General features: G+C 39.6%; 2 protein-coding genes and 1 non-coding gene across 3 annotated transcripts in view; 1 reads left to right on the top strand and 2 right to left on the bottom strand.

Annotated features, from left to right (window-relative positions):
* Positions 1-16,650, bottom strand: part of LOC115628457 (semaphorin-1A) — a 182,127-nt gene that overhangs the window by 82,329 nt on the left and 83,148 nt on the right. The window lies entirely within an intron of this gene.
* On the bottom strand, positions 8,666-8,749 carry Trnal-cag. The gene has a single exon. It is a non-coding gene; the product is annotated as a tRNA-Leu (tRNA).
* Positions 14,038-16,420, top strand: LOC115628458 (larval serum protein 1 gamma chain). Its single transcript, XM_030524576.1, has 2 exons — positions 14,038-14,244; positions 14,309-16,420. Exons 1-2 carry the CDS (start codon positions 14,038-14,040, stop codon positions 16,418-16,420), a joined length of 2,319 nt encoding a protein of 772 aa, XP_030380436.1.

The raw sequence follows: 16,650 nt of genomic DNA, 5'->3' as shown, positions 1-16,650 counted from the left end.
CCTAATTACGGGACAACTCGATTTAGCCTTGATATGTTGATACTTTTCTAATCGCTAGGCGAGAGGAGAGTACATATTTACGTGTATTCCCTGTACCTGAAACACACTAGGGTATACCAGTTTAGTGCGAATGGAGGAGAAGGCGTGGCAGACTCCATAGAGTATAAATATTCCTGATCAGGATGACAAGAAGAGTCGATAGAGCGATGTCCATCTGTCTTTGTGATGCAAGTATCTCAGAAAGTATAAGAGCTAGGATAACCAAACTAGGTATTTTTTAAGAAGTGGTTACAGGGTATATAAGAGTTGGGCCTCAATTCTAACTTTTCATTCTTACTTTAACCAATTATTATACCCTGTACCCGTAGGGTAAAAAGGGTATATTAGGTTTGTGCAAAGTATGTAACATACAGAAGGAAGCATCTCCGACCCCATAAAGTATATATATTCTTGATCAGCATGACGAGAGAAATCGATCTAGACATGTCCGTCCGTCTGTCCGTCTGGATGAACGCGAAGATCTCAGAAACTATAAAAGCTAGAATAACCAAAGTTGGCATCCAGATTCTCCTAGGTCCGAGTAAGGACGAGTTTATTTTATTTTTTGGAATTTTCCCCCCCTTCCCACGCTGCAGAATTTTGTCAATAGCGTCCACATTTCAAATGCTACCTAAACCAAACTTTGCACACATAATTTATATATAATTGTCTACTGTTGTTCAAAATTTTATTCAATTCGGTCAATTCTAAGAAAAGTTATTAGCGAAACAAATTCTCGCCAGTACAACCCCCCAAACTGCAGCAACAAGTTCGCTCTTCTTCTTCCTCTTTTTGCTGCTGCGCATATAACTCAGTGACGGAAATTTACCTGGGTACAGGGTATTAAACTGTCGGGCTTGCTCGACTGTAGCGTTCTCTCTTGTTTTTAATTTTCTCTTATCTTGCAATAATAAACATCATCTCTAAAAATAGCATATTTAAAACGAACATTAAGGACTGCACCATCGATGTAAAACAAATCTATTTCCCCAAACCCGAAAACTCCAACTTTTCTCAAGTTTCTAATGCACATTGATGTAGCTTTTTTGGTCAAAGAGGCAGGCAACTTGAGTCTAAGTTCCACAACTCTTTACAAGCAGGTCGAAAAACAATAAGTAATTGTTCAACCATTTTTTCCAGAACTTACATGTGCTAATTAGTTCGGTTCTATTAGAAAAATTAATACTAATAATAAGGGGGTTTACGATATCCAGGCGTTCATCAAGACAGACAAATTAAGATGACTTTATCTAGTTTTTTGGTCATGTTTATCAAATATATATACGAGTTATCCGATTTTTTTTTTAGTTTGTGGCAAGCGAACTCGAACATAAAATGTACATAGATTTCAAAATATCGGTGGTGGTGCATTAAAGGAAAGTTAAATTTTACTTTTCATAATTAACAGACCACCGGCCAGCCATTAAATTCGAATTCTCGAAAGCTTTGTTATACTTATTAGGATTTATAGAAACGAATTGGTTGAAACTCAACAGTTAGGGGTATATCGAGTCATGTTGCTTTACAGATCGAAAATATATATATTTTTGTATATGTATGTATTCTTTCTTTTACCTGCAGAATATGGAATAGTAGTGGAGTAGGTCTCAAATAGTTTTAAATTCTTTTTCAACTTGTTTGATCATTTTAAACTTTTGGTTGAAACTCATCAGTTAGACAGGTAGGGCTATCTCGACTCATGTTGCTACACTGATCGAAAATGTATATTTTTTTGTATTTTTGTATATATATTCTTTCTTTTACCTGCAGAATATGGAATAGTAGTGGAGTAACTCTCAAATGATTTTAAATTCTTTTTCAACTTGTATGATCCTGTTAATCACTACGTGTAGGCTCTACTGTTTACCACCTGCAAATTTCTAGGTTTCTGACTCGGCAAGTCAGTACTGACATGCCTCGGTAACCCCTAGTTATATATGTGTGTGTGTGTGTTAGCTGAAGTCTGTGTGTATTTGGCTCTGTTCAGCCAGTGCACACCCGATACTTGCAAATGTGTGCCAAGCCATTTGCACGAGTGTCTGCGTGTGTTTACATAATCCGGAGCTTGCCGAGTGTGTTGTCCAGACACATTCGAATGGAGCGGAGGACAGAGCTGCTGAGTGGGGTAGCCGCAGCTACACGATTCAAGATAAGACGCTTTACATATGCCTAAACAAACAGAGACAGCATGGCTGTCAGGTGCACTCGCACACTCGCACACTCGCACACTCGCACACCCACACACCCACACACCCACACACCCAGACAGCTGGGGCAGTCATTCAGGCATGCACGAATGATTTGCAAACCGGGACAGACGTGCGTAGGCAACACAGGTGTGTGCACACTCAGATTCACAGAGACCCGCACGCGTCACTTAATACAATGACAATGATATGTGCCCCACAGAAATATGAGCACGCCCGAGCCGAAGGGGCAGATACATGAAAATACGAGTAGCCGTAGTAGGAGAGTGGGTGTCATTGTCAGAGCTAACAGTCTCGGTGAGTGTAACTGATCAAACGAAAGCACTATCCCCTGTTGTGGGGAGGGTGGCAGGCACGAGCTCTCAAATATTGGTGCCCATTAAGTTATACTTAAATGGATGCAGATTTATGCGATGCTCACACGGAAGAAACCGCACAAAACTCCAAATATTTCTCAATTATCAGCACCATAAAATAATTAATCTCGAAACAGTTGCTCACAATACAGTCTAAGAGCCAAACCAAACAACAGATAATTGCTAAGTCGAAATATTGATCTACTACTTGGCAGAGTCGGCAACCGTTTCTATAAAATCCTTCCTAACACTATGAGGTTGTTGTAGTTGAAATATGAAGATCAGGCCATATACTATCTGATTGACTCTGAACCTTTTCTGATATATTTACCAGAAAGGCGCTGCTGCCTTTGAGTTCAAATTTAGACCAGATCTACAGTTATGGCTACACAGATTACAGTTTAGAGTCCTCGTTCTTGTGGCTTTGCTGTCTAAATTTTGTTCGATGACATCCCTTATTTAAGGGTCTGAAAAATATGGATATTAGGCCACATGCCATCTGATTGACTCTGAACATTTTCTGACATATTTACTAGAAAGGCGATGCTACTTGAGTTCAAATTTAGATCAGATCTATAGTATGGTCACACAGATTACAGATTAGACTCCTCGTTCTTGTGGCTTTGCTGTCTAAATTTTGTTCGACGACATCCCCTATTTAAGGGTTTATAAAATATGGATAACAGGCCACATACCAACTGATTGACTCTGAACCTTTTTAGATATATTTACTAGAAAGGCGATGCTGCCTTTGAGTTCAAATTTAGACCAGATCTACAGTTATGGCTACACAGATTACAGATTAGACTCCTCGTTCTTGTGGCTTTGCTGTCGAAATTTTGTTCGATGACATGCCTTATTTAAGGGTCTGAAAAATATGGATATTAGGCCACATGCCATCTGATTGACTCTGAACATTTTCTGACATATTTACTAGAAAGGCGATGCTACTTGAGTTCAAATTTAGATCAGATCTATAGTATGGTCACACAGATTACAGATTAGACTCCTCGTTCTTGTGGCTTCGTTGTCTAAATTTTGTTCGACGACATCCCCTATTTAAGGGTTTATAAAATATGGATATCAGGCCACATACCAACTGATTGACTCTGAATCTTTTCTGATATATTTACTAGAAAGGCGATGCTACTTGAGTTCAAATTAAGAACAGATCTACAGTTATGGTCACACAGATTACAGATTAGGCTCCTCGTTCTTGTGGCTTCGTTGTCTAAATTTTGTTCGAGGATATCCCTTATTTAAGGGTCTAAAAGCTCAATCGTCTCAAATTTTCTCAAACAGTGGAAGTAATACATGTTAGTTATGCTAATGCTATCATATTTCTCCGAGTGTACGATTTCGGGGCACGTGTGTAAGCTTACTATACAAGTATGTACGTAGTCCGTTGGCTCTTCTTGTACCACCACTTGCTGACGATGATGACGATGATACTTTATTCGTGTTTAATGATGCCGTTTGCCTGTCAACCAGCCCGTCAACCTGCTTGTCTTAACTTGGCTTGGCTTAACTTGTAGCCCCGGTCCTGCTCCTTGCTCCACATGCTGCCCGACATCAGCATGTAGGTTATGTCGCTGCACGTCCGCTGGCTTTTCATCAGCTCGAAAGCAATGATTGCCTGCATGCCTGCAGCAGCTCGTCTATTGCTCCAATGACCCATAAAAGGGCCACTGGCACTGCACAGATGCTGGGCGAACATGCATTGTGGTCCACAAAAATAAAGTGTGCCATGTTAAGTCGGGTGTTGGCTGCAATAGCGAAACGACAAGCCGATAAACAACAGCTACTGAAATCGCCAATTCGAGTCAATCCTCGGTGAAGTGTGTCAGATTCTCTGTGTATACGTGTTTGGTTCATCATGGGAACAGAGCCATATTATTTAACGAGTGCTCTCATTCTATTAATTAACTCCTTATGGGTCATTTTTAATCTGTCCAATCTAACTAGCTTACGAACATGCAAACCACTTGGAGGAATGCTGAATGTGTGGAATGTTTATTGATTTAAATTTTACTCTTAAAGCATATTTCATACGATGCCACTTGAGAACCAATCACTTAATTATTTCTACACCAAATAAAACAATACCTACCAGCGTATATTTCCCAAGCCACTCAGCTGCTATTATTATTATTATCTGACATGTAATTTCTAAGATGCTTGTTCAGGCGCACAGCATGCGAATTTATGGCGCTACGCTTACTTGTAGCTTTCGGATCCTTCTATGCCTATACGTTTCGGTTGTCCTTTCTGCAAGCTCAGCGCTTTCCGCGGGTTCAACGACGCCGTCGACTTGGTTCTTATTTATTTAAAGGCAAAGCCGATGAAGCCGAAAGTCTTAAGTGGAAAATCGGTAAAAGGACGCAGAACGCGGCATCCACTGAATGCTTTCATAATTTGTGCGCCGAGACAAAACAAGGGGGTGAGAGCTTAGATGGCGGAGTTTACAAATGCAAGCACTCGTTGCGAAAGCACAAAAGATATAAAAAGAATACAAAGAAAATAAACTAAACTGAAAATAAAGATAATGATGAAAGAGCTCGCGGCTGCACAGCGCACAGCGCACACAAACATACACACATACATAGGTATATTTATTACTCCGTCTTTCTGTGTCGCCAATGTGGTGCTGTCGAATGGAATGGAAATTGAAAGTTACAGAACACGTAGTCTACTTTTCAGCGTTTTATTTTCGTACAAAGGGAATCTGGCGCCGCAGCCCATTCCATTGAGGATATACTTGTATTATGCCTATTTCATAATCATCTATATCACGTGTTTGTTTGTAATAAACTGAATGGGTAGCCATGGAGAAGTTTGTCGTCATTTGTCATTTCTACCAGGACAATGTGAAAATGTTGGAACACCCCAAATATATTTGTATTTTTGTATTAATAATAATTAATGTGCTAAGAATCTATCTCCGTTTGTTCAAAATACGAAAATGCCGCATTTTCTGTAAAACTAGAAATCATTTCGTGATCTGACACGTTCGGTCTCGAGAAAAAGCTGCCTCGATGCAAAGTTCTAAAACGATTACGTTAAATTGTGGAAAGAGTAGGGAATCAAACAGACAGGCGACCATCATACTCTCATGCTGATTACTTATGAAGATAAAATATTTGATCTACAATTTCTCCCAGTTAATATAGAAGTAATATATAAGAGATATTATTTCTAATGACTACCATCGACTTGTAATCGCATATAAATGAGGGTATTTCCGATTTAGCCGGCTACATCTGACATACTTATTAAGAAGAAGAAAATAATATTTAATGTCTTTCAGTTATATCCCGCATAGTAAGTTGTGTTCTGGAGCCCTATCCATTAAGTAGCAAAATGATGTAAGGGTGCATAAAAAATATACATTACCTAAGTCTATATATTTGTAATTTTTCGTTTAATATGTCCCCCAATAAAACCGAATACAAGTACGTACATATGTACTACCTAAAGGTTTCTCTCGTATTGAAATATATGTATGCGATCAAATAAATGCATTCATGCCCTGCTTCTATATACATATATACAATATATGCAGATGTATGCACATACTCTCCACGTCTATTGTTGCCTCCGGATCATGCTGTATTCGCAGACTGTTGTTTTATCATGTTCGCAATTTATGTGCTTGCTGCAACAAATAAAGCAAAATAACTTCAAATCGCACAATTGTTACAACGTCAAACAGACACAAAATAGCGGACAACAAAAAATGCAATAAAGGCAAAATCATTTGCGTTGGCATAAATTCACTTTTGGGTGGCACAAGCCACCCATGGGGCAACGCACCCCTAAAAGAAGAAAGAAAACAAGACAACAAGACATTTTTCAGGCAATCTAGTCCGCCCGTAAAATACGCTGTGCCCAGAAAAACTTCGGCTCCACGTTGCGCGCAAGCAGAAGGAAAAGGCACAGAAACGAACCCGCTGCTCAGCTGCTCTAAGGTGTTTCTTAAAAAACATTCATTAGTATAAGCAGATTCAGATGATTCGTGTGCCAGATCAAAACTAAATTTGAATTCCGGACAGCTATACTGTTACGGAAGAAAAGAGCATTGAAAATAAATAAACGACATGAAGACGTTCCGTCAAGACAAACAAACAAATAGATGGACATGGTTTCATACATTCACACTTAACTAGCATGCTCTGTTAGCATTCAGGTATAAGGTATTCAAATACCTAACAACATGTACAAGAACGCCGTAACCCAGATTCCAATGCCACAGTTCGCTCGCTGGCTGGCGCTGGCGCTGGCCCGGTGTTCGATATTTTTGTTTATAACATTTTTGTGCTAGCCCTTGGAGGCGTTGTAACTATTGCTGTTGCTGGCCGTGCTGGCAGGTGCATGACTCGAATGTGTCGTTTGCATTTCAACGCAGCTGCAAATGGCGTAAAATGAGAGGGCAAAGGAAAGAGAAACAACAAAAACGACAATAACAACGAAAACGACAAAATAGGAGGAAAAACTTTCATTGTTTGCAGCAAAGAAAGGGAAATATTTGCAACGCACTGTTTGTGCGTTTGTTCAGCTACGGTTTCAAACAAACCTACACTCCGCCCTCCCCTCCCCCCGATCCAGCCCACACCACAGCTTGGTCACATGTGCTTGTTTATGCATGTGTGAGTTGTGTGTGCGTGTGTGTGTGCGGGCTCCTAAATATTTTATGACTGTGTGCGTGCACCGCCACCGGTTTCATGTTCTCGGCATTCGCCCCCAAAATCCCCTCTAACTGTATTCTATGTTGCTAAACTTTATTGTTGTTGTTTTCTGCTGCTAGCTTCCGTTGCCCTTGCCGTTCCTGTTTCTGTTGCTGTTGCTGTTGCTATTTCTGTTATTCTTTCTCCTCGGCTGTTGCTTTACATGTACCCCTCTTTAAACTTGTTTTATTGCCTTGTTGTTGTTGTTGCCGCTCCCCAAATAGTACCCCCGGCCAATTTATTGAATTCGCAGTGTAACAGCAGCCAGCAAGCAACTTCATTTTCAGACAAAACTTTGTTAAGGTTCGCCATGTGTTCCGAAATGCCTTCAGACATTTTCAAATGCTGCGGGACTCGTCCCTCCCACCATCCTCCCACCATCTATGTTACTTCCAGCTTCCTCGCTCTTTTAAAAAATCGCACATACATACATATGTATATTTGCGTTCAATTGCAGTCAAGTTGTTTTTGCTTCTTCTGGCTTCTGTGTTTGTTTGCATTTGGTAAGTGTTGAAAATTTATTAGTTTTACGTCCCATTGTTTGCTTGACTTCTACATGGCTTTGATGTTTCAAAAACCAAATTTTTACATTCTTCTGCCTTTTTTGAAAGTTTGCTTTAGTTGGCGACTATGAGGATGTTCCCATCATCATCTTTAAAAGCACGGACATGGGTGGTCTTCTTGGACGGTATGTAGTGAAAAGCGGAACCAGAAATTGTCAAGACATTCCACCAATTTCACATTTTAAGATGCTTTCCATTTGAGTAGTAGTTTCAAAGTAAAACAAAAGAAAATCAGAAATATTGTAATGTCGCAGTCTTGCGTTCCACACAAAAATAATACTTGTATAACAAATTTAGTGCCGACATACTTTTGTTTTTACCAAGAGGTTGTCAATATTAATAAGTCACTGATACCTGTTCAATAATGGAATAAATCCAAAATCGCATAATGAAGCGAGATTATTCAATATGTGAATGAAATAACGGAATCTAATGAATCGAATTCAGTTTGAGTGAAACCCATATTTGTAATCCGACTTATTTCAATATATGAAATTTTCAAAAATGCTACATACATACATGTAGGTATTTATATTGGATGGTCATTTGTCTAACTTTAATTCTTTTCTATATTTACAATTTTACGAGCAACTCTACGCAAGCAATGAATTCTTTACAAGTATTGTCTTTTACTCTGTCAATCTTTTACCATCTTCTCTACTCAAAACATTCCCTTCTCACAATGACATAGAAACAAATAATTTAAAAGCTAAGAACTTATTAATTTCATTATGCAAAAAACAAAAATGTAAATTTACACAAACAAAAAAAAATCTTGTCAGAAGTGGGATTCGAACCCACGCCTACAGAAGTAGACTGCGACCTGAACGCAGCGCCTTAGACCACTCGGCCATCCTGACTCACGCCAGCTCGGTGAAAAAAACACAACAACACAATGCAGAACTGGTTTCTGATTCTCTAACGGCTATTGTTCTTATTCGTGTTCTTGTTCTCCTCTCTTTGGTTGTTGTTCTTGTTTAGTTTCGCATGCTTTCCGCGTCCGAGCAGTGAATGATAATGAACGGAAAATCCAGAAATAGCCCATGTGCAAAGCTTTAAAAATATTCTAGCAATAGTTTAGGCTGCGCAGAGACCGAGCGAGCTTCTCAACCATTTTTCAGAATTTAAAAATTGAACATAAACTAAAGCGACACACAAAAACAATGTTAAAGCGTAGATACAATGGCGGGTGCGAGTGCGATAGCAAATCAAAAGCAGAGAGCTTAGCCAAATGGGAAACATTGTTTTAAAACAATGGAATACATGGGGGAGCGGGAGTCCCACGAGCCGGAGCGTCGAGCTCCTCCAACCAACATGCAATAAAAGGCAAAAGTGGAATATGTGCCACACAGCGCTGAGCAGATGCCAACGTCATTTTTCGTCTCTACAACGAATTTACGAACAACTACATTTTATGTTTAAAACTCTACAAATTCACAGAAATACAATAGAAATACCTACAACAAAAATATTAAAATGTGCAACAAAAAAATACGCTTTTATCAGCGGAATTTCCATTTTTCGAAACTAAACGATAGATGAGAAAAGCATCAAAAGTGAATATTATTGGCCCATAAAATAATTTTAGGAAATTAGAAAATGATGTGAAATATTTATAAAAGAGCGGTGCATAGAAATGTCAGAATATAACAAAGAACTAATGCCTAAAAGAAAATATAAAATAACTTTGTAATAAAATTACATCTGGGGCATGAAATAGGGGAATGCATAAAGTTTTTAAAAATTGATTATTGAGCTAATGAAAAAATATTTCATGAAGAATTTCATCAAGAATTTATAAAATATAAAATAATTGATAATGATTGGAGAGGTAGATTATTGTTTTAGATAGATTATAGATGTATCTCAGTTTTAGTCCAGCACTTTATAAGGTTTCAAAACCAATGATAAAAGAGTTTTTTCCCAATGGAATTAAAGACATATCAGAAGCTATCTTAAATATTTAGAACGTTAAAAAAATGTTTCTATATATTTTATTAATTGGCTACATTTTAGCAATTCTGATTTCGATTATAATACATTTTATTGAAATCTTTTCAAATATGTGTTGAATTAGTTGCAGAGAGGATTGCAGAATGGATATTTACCTGCATATAAATAATATTTAATTTATAAATAGTACAATACTTGTATTAAGTTAGGTTCAAGTCATTAGAATTATAGGTTTTTTGTAAAACTTTTCCCGATAATCCCGCTGTCACAATTGTTGTTTAACCTTTTATATTTCTCCATTTAATTTAATTAAGTAGAAAAGGCTAAGCTGCCTGTACTCTTAACATTAGGATATCCTTACCTCACTTGTAAATTCATGATGTTTTTAGGAAAAGTGAATTAAATTAAATTTTCAAATATACCCACATGCCCAATGAAACTGAGAACGTAACTCTTTATAGGAAAGCTCGACTGTACAGATACGTGAGGGTCCACATACCTATATACTACATGTAGGTGTACAGCAGTACATATAGTATGCACAGCCCATGCGAGTCCACTTGAAACTTTTGCGCTATTGTGCCCACAGCGCCCTGCAGCATGTACTTGCTATTTTATATTTTTTCTGCTCCCAGATTCAGCGATTTTCTCCAGACTTTTTATGTTTCGGCATCGGTGAATCTGGCGAGGGCAGCCGCCGGGCTCTGCGCTAGAACTGCTAGTACAAAACAAAAGGCCTACTTCAAAAATCTAAAAAAAAAAAAGAAGAGGGAAGTACGAGTATGCAGCGTAGCAGGATGAAAATGAAAAGCTGTAAAAACTTCTCAAATATATAATTGCTGCTGCTTTTATAACTCCATTAAATTTATAAAGCAAAACTTTTCGTTTCCCCCCATTATAGGCGGCCACTTGTGACTGTGGGTGTGGGTATGGGTGTGAGCATTGGTGTGAATATGAGCGCTTATTGATTAATAGTTTTCATTGTATTTATGTAGAGCTGGTCCATTAATTTTTCATGTAAAATAAAAGAGCACTCAATTATGTGGGTCGGGCGTGTGCAAAAAATAAATATTGAAAAAAACACACACTCGCGCAAATAACAAATGGCGTTTTAAAGCATACTCGTACAATATTTGTAGCTGCAAGTGTGCTGCAATGTTCATGCATTTTTCAACAGCTTTCCAAATAAAGCTGCCACTTATTGCCGATTAAAGCTGCTGATCGCAAATGCTAGTGTTGGTGTTTTTGGTTCAAGTATTTGGGTTGAATTGCGAAAAGTAAGGAGTGTGGATTACTATTTTACAGCCATCTTTACACATTTTCTGTATTTATTCGTGTAGCATGGAAATTTTACTGCTTCAAAAATTGCATTTTTCTATATCAGTTGGACTCTAAATAGGTATTTACATTGGATTTAAATACGTGCAATAAATGAACCTATTAGTTGTCAGAAGAATGTTAGGCCTGATCCGATTATATAATATAAGCATGTAAGGGTTAATTATGTAGCAATTACCTTTCATGCGAAAAACAAGAAGGAAATGCCCGTATATTTACATTTATTTCTTACTAATGTAAGGATATTCTGCGCATTTAACAGACCACCTTATCCACAACTGAAATCTCAGCGGTACGAAGGGTTAGTTCGAACAGACAAAAGGGAGAAAAAAATCAAAAGAAAAGCCACTAACAACTACAACAAAAAGAACAACTGCTCTCTATCTCTCTCTCTCTCTCTGATATAAATGCGCAATTAATTTTCATAGGAAAACTCGCTGGCTAGCTTCCTGGATGGGTAGCTGGGAAAACGACGACCTACGTAGTTGCGCAATTCAATGGCAAAAATAATAACAAGCTGTTGCAAAGTTGCAGAAAATCGAGTTGCAAAAGAATATATTGCCAAAGTACACAAGGAACAGTCTACTTGCGAAAATAAAAAGTTGAAAAAGTGCGACTAGCAGAACAGACCAAAAAAGGCAAGCGCTGAAACAACATTCATGAATATAAAAAGAATATAACGCTTTTCAATAAAGAGGAGCGTGTGAAATATTTATTTATTTACAGCAGCGCAGAAAAATACAAAAAATTATTTATGCATGTACTTTGTAAACTTTTTTATTTAAATATTGAATGTTTTGCTTGCAAAAGGAGGGTCCTGTTTTATTTCTCTCCAGCGCTCTCCACTCCACTCCATTCCCCCCTCCTTCTTTGTGGGTGTGGCGCGCATAGAATTAAAAGTTTACAAAATTCTTTTAATTTGTTGTTTTGTGTGCGATTCTTAATTCATTTTTGCCGCTGCACAAAATGTGTGGCTCTTTCCACTCACGGCATGCGCAAATGAGCAAAGTTTCTTCAGTTTTTTGTGCAACTTCAGCGAAAAGCTGAAATATTTATTGCTTTTGAAATGCGGTTGCGCATAAATGTGCAACAACCAACTAGTTGGCCACGCCCCCAACCCACACAGACATGCCTGCCCCAACAACAACAGCAACATCAAACGAGGTCGGCAAAAGCTGCCCCTACGGCGCGGCCGCAACGGCACTGAAATGAAGAAATGAAATGAAAAATCCGCACATAATTGCAAACGCGTGAGAGATTTTTCAAATGGCCGAATTATGAAAATGAAATGAAAATGTTGCTCACGCTTTTCGTTACAACGTCAAGGCGCCTCATTTGTGTGGCCCGCGACTGCGTAAACGATTATTATTATTGTTGCCACCACAACACAGCAATGTGTCAACACATTTATTTTGATACAACACGATATAAAAGTTAGAAAAGAATTATGCTTTAAAGAGCTTGTGCTATAAGAATATGCATGGGCAAATGGTTATTTTTTCCGCCGCACAAAAAACATTTCGTTCTAGCTAGTTATAAGGAGTATTCATTAGGCCTCCCTTGGCGTTCTGTTTCATTTAAAATGTTTAACCAATCAGAAGAAAATTGTGTTTATTTCCAGAGATTATTACATTGAAGATGATAAAGCCTTTTAAGTTATACTTTTGCAAAGTTAGGCACAAAAATAATTTTATTTTGTATTTAGTGTGGCTTTTAGATTTCTGTTAGCGCCTTTTGACTTTTATTTAGACCCCTTTCAAAATGTCACAAGAAAACGACTATAGGTATCAAGGAAATGAGATGTTTCTCAAATGGCAAACATTTTTGGTTAGATCCTAGACTAAAGGAGGACATTCCATCGAGCTACTTTCGATTACACCGTTAAAGAGATGAGCAATTTTTATTAAAGTCAGATACATATATATTTATGCTTTGCATTTTAATTACTTATTTAATGTTGGCATTTTGATTAGATAGTGCACGATGCATTAAAAAAATAATGTATGCATGTGATCAATGAAAAAACTTCAAGAAATCCAACTCAGTACCATTTCAAGGCGAAATAGTGCGTCATTAAATTTTTTTTTTTTACTGATGAACTGCTTGATGTTAATATATGTGCATTGTTTGTAATTAGGGGCGTGGTTTTCTTATAATCCGTTTTCAAGTACGTCATTTGTTGAGAATTACTTTCGGAATGCTGGAAGAATCCGGTTTCTATAGTGCATTGTTTGCCACATACTGCCAATCTATGTACTTATAAATTGAAATAAAAACTGAAACGAGACATTTTCGTGTCGCTGCAAATAGCAGCAACAAATATATTGACGCATTATGCATGAGAAAGCTTATCAGCGCATATATGTGAAAGTCCATTGATAATACAGATTCATCTGAATTAGGACAAACTAAATTTGCTAAAGTCATTGCCAAAATTACACAATAGCTGGAATGGGACTGCAATTGAACGATGGCCTTATCACACCTGGCCCCACACGGCAACCTCCCTACGCTGATAAGCAGCTTGCAGAGCGTCTCGATGCTATTTTTGTAGACGTTTCAATACATACGTGTACGTGACCATAGGCTACGGTATTTTCTTTTCTTGTTGTCTGTGACTGATACGATGTGCAGATTTATTTCTGAACTGCTGCAACAGCAACAGCCGATGCCAGAAGGGCGATAGCGCAATGGGCCGGGGCCAGGGGATCTAGCGCCTAGTCGCCTAGCCGCCTATAAATGCTGGAGCTTCAGACACCAACAGCAACAGTCTTTAGGTATTGGCGCTTAGTGAGCTAACCAGCACCGGAGCAGTTGAGCAAGACAGGACACTCAAAGGAGGAAAGGAAGGACCAACATGAAGTTGACTATTGTGCTGCTGGCCCTTGTGGGCTGTGTGGTCACCTACAGCGTACCCACACCACAGGTTACAATCGCGAACAAGGAGTTCTTGCAAAGGCAAAAGTTTCTGTTCGAGATTGTGTACCGCGTCGAGGATCCCTTGATGTTCGAGGAATGGATCAAGATAGGCCAGAATTTGGTTGTTGACAAGGCACAGTACACTGTGAGTTCTAAAGGTGGTTGCTTGCATCTGAGACATGTGAACAAAGGGATTTCTATTTTTGCAGGAATTCGACTACTACATGGAGAAATTCTGGGAGTCCTACAAGCTGGGAGTGCTGCTGCCCAAGGAGGAATTCTTTGGTGCCCTCGTCAAGACTCATCACACGCAGGCCTGGGGTCTGTTCAATTTCTTCTACTACGCCAAGGACTGGGAAACATTCGCGCAGAATGTCGCCTGGGCTCGTATTCATGTGAACGAGGGCATGTTTGTCTACGCCTTGACTCTGGCTGTCATCCACAAGCCTGAATTCAAGGGCCTCATCTTGCCCATGATCTATGAAATCTTCCCACAGTACTTCTTCAACAGCAAATTCATCTATGAAGCTGAGAAATTCGACTATGATGTATACAGCAAGTTGATCCAGTACGAGAAGGAATACAAGGACATTCTGTACCACGATGTTAGCCAATACAGCGACAACTACTACTTCCAAACCAGGGACTGGAAGACATGGCAGTGGTATAAGATGATGGGACTTGGCGAGCACTGGTACGTTGAGGACAAATTCTTCCTCCGCGAGAACGTTGCTGAATTCAACAAGGACTCCAAGTGGCTGGATATCGTGCAAGGCATTAAGAAGTTCTACATGCCTGTGGACTACACGCGCGACATTGCTTTCTTCAACGACGAAACAAAACTGAGCTACTTCACCGAGGATTTGGGATGGAACGCATACTGGTACTACCTTAACATGGACTACGCCTTCTTCCTGGATGGCAACAAATTCGGCTTGAACAAGGATCGTCGCGGTGAATACTGGATCTACACGGTGCAACAGATCTTGGCTCGCTACTATCAGGAGCGTTTGGCCAACGGCTATGGCGAGATTCCAGAATTCTTCTGGTACAAGCAGATCGAATACGGCTACGATCCCCAGCTGATCTACTACAACGGTGTCGGCTACAGTTACCGCAAGAACTACTTCGAGTACGAGACATACGGCAACTTCGAAATGCTCAACCAGATCCAGAACTTCTTCAGCCGCTTGTACAATGTGCTCGAGACTGGCTACTACAAGACAGTGGATGGCACTGTCATCGATTTGCACAATGCTGCGTCTATTAATTACATTGGCAACTACATGCAAGGCAATGCTGATACCTTCGACAGATACTTCTTCAACTACTGGTACCTGCTGGCCCATATGTACTTCGCTGATGTGGACTACTACGATTTCGAGGTCTTCCCCAATGTGCTGCTTAACTTCGAGACCATGGCGCGCGATCCCTTCTTCTACACCTTCTACAAGAAGTTCACCGATGTGTTCTACCAATTCAAGTACTACCTGAAACCATACGCCCAGAAGGATCTGTACTACGAGGGCATCACCATCAAGGACGTCCAGGTTGAAAAACTAGTCACCTACTTCGATCTGGTTGACTTTGATGTCACCAATCTGCTCAACGATAAGATTACCTTTGTTGATGGCGAATTCGTCTGGGACAAGACTCTGTTGGCACGTCAGGCACGCCTCAACCACAAGCCTTTCAATTTCGAGTTCACCATCGAATCCAACAAGGTCCAGAAGGGTGTTGTACGAGTCTTCTTGGGTCCCAAATTCGACGAGTTCGGACGCGTCATTCCTCTGCAATACAACCGTGAGAACTTTGTTCAGATCGACAGCTTTGTCTATCCGTTCGTTGCAGGCAAGAACGTGATCAAGCGCAGCTCCAAGGACTTCGAACGTACTGCTGAGGATCGCATGACCTACACTGAGCTGTACAATTACGTGCTACTGGCCAGCGAAGGCAAATACGACTTCCCCTTGGACATCAGCGAGCCCCACAGTGCCTTCCCCGATCGCTTGGTCTTGCCTAAGGGCTCGGAACAGGGCTACCCCATGCAGTTCTACTTCTTCGTCAGCCCCTATGCCGAGGAATACGAGCAGTACTCCAACTTTGACTTCACCTATTCCGCCGGCATTGGCTCTGGAACCCGTTTCGTCGATAGCAAACCCTTCGGCTATCCCTTCGATCGCCCCATTGAGGAATACTCATTCTTTGTGCCCAACGGTTACTTCAAGGACGTCAAGGTCTACTACTACGACACCTTCGCCAAATACTTTGAGGGAAAGTACGAACACTTTGGAACATTTGATTACTCCATCGTGCATTGAAATTCTCAAAAATCAAGCAATATTTGTTTAAGCGAAATGCAGTAAAAAAAGTAAAAAAAAAACTACCAATAAAAACCCAAAAAGATAAAAACAAAGAAATGCCACTTTTCATTTGACGGAATCAACTCAACCACTCGGTTTGCTGCTCGATGGCTCATTCGTACCGCAAATGCGGGTAACAGTATTCTGATTGCATTCGAATTGAATTCGACCGCAAAAACTAATAATAG

This window comes from Scaptodrosophila lebanonensis, unplaced genomic scaffold (assembly GCF_003285725.1).
Source record: "Scaptodrosophila lebanonensis strain 11010-0011.00,11010-0021.00 unplaced genomic scaffold, SlebRS2 tig00000118-arrow-arrow-pilon, whole genome shotgun sequence".
Classification (NCBI taxonomy): Eukaryota; Metazoa; Arthropoda; class Insecta; order Diptera; family Drosophilidae; genus Scaptodrosophila; species Scaptodrosophila lebanonensis.
This window is presented reverse-complemented; position numbering and strand designations above follow the sequence as displayed.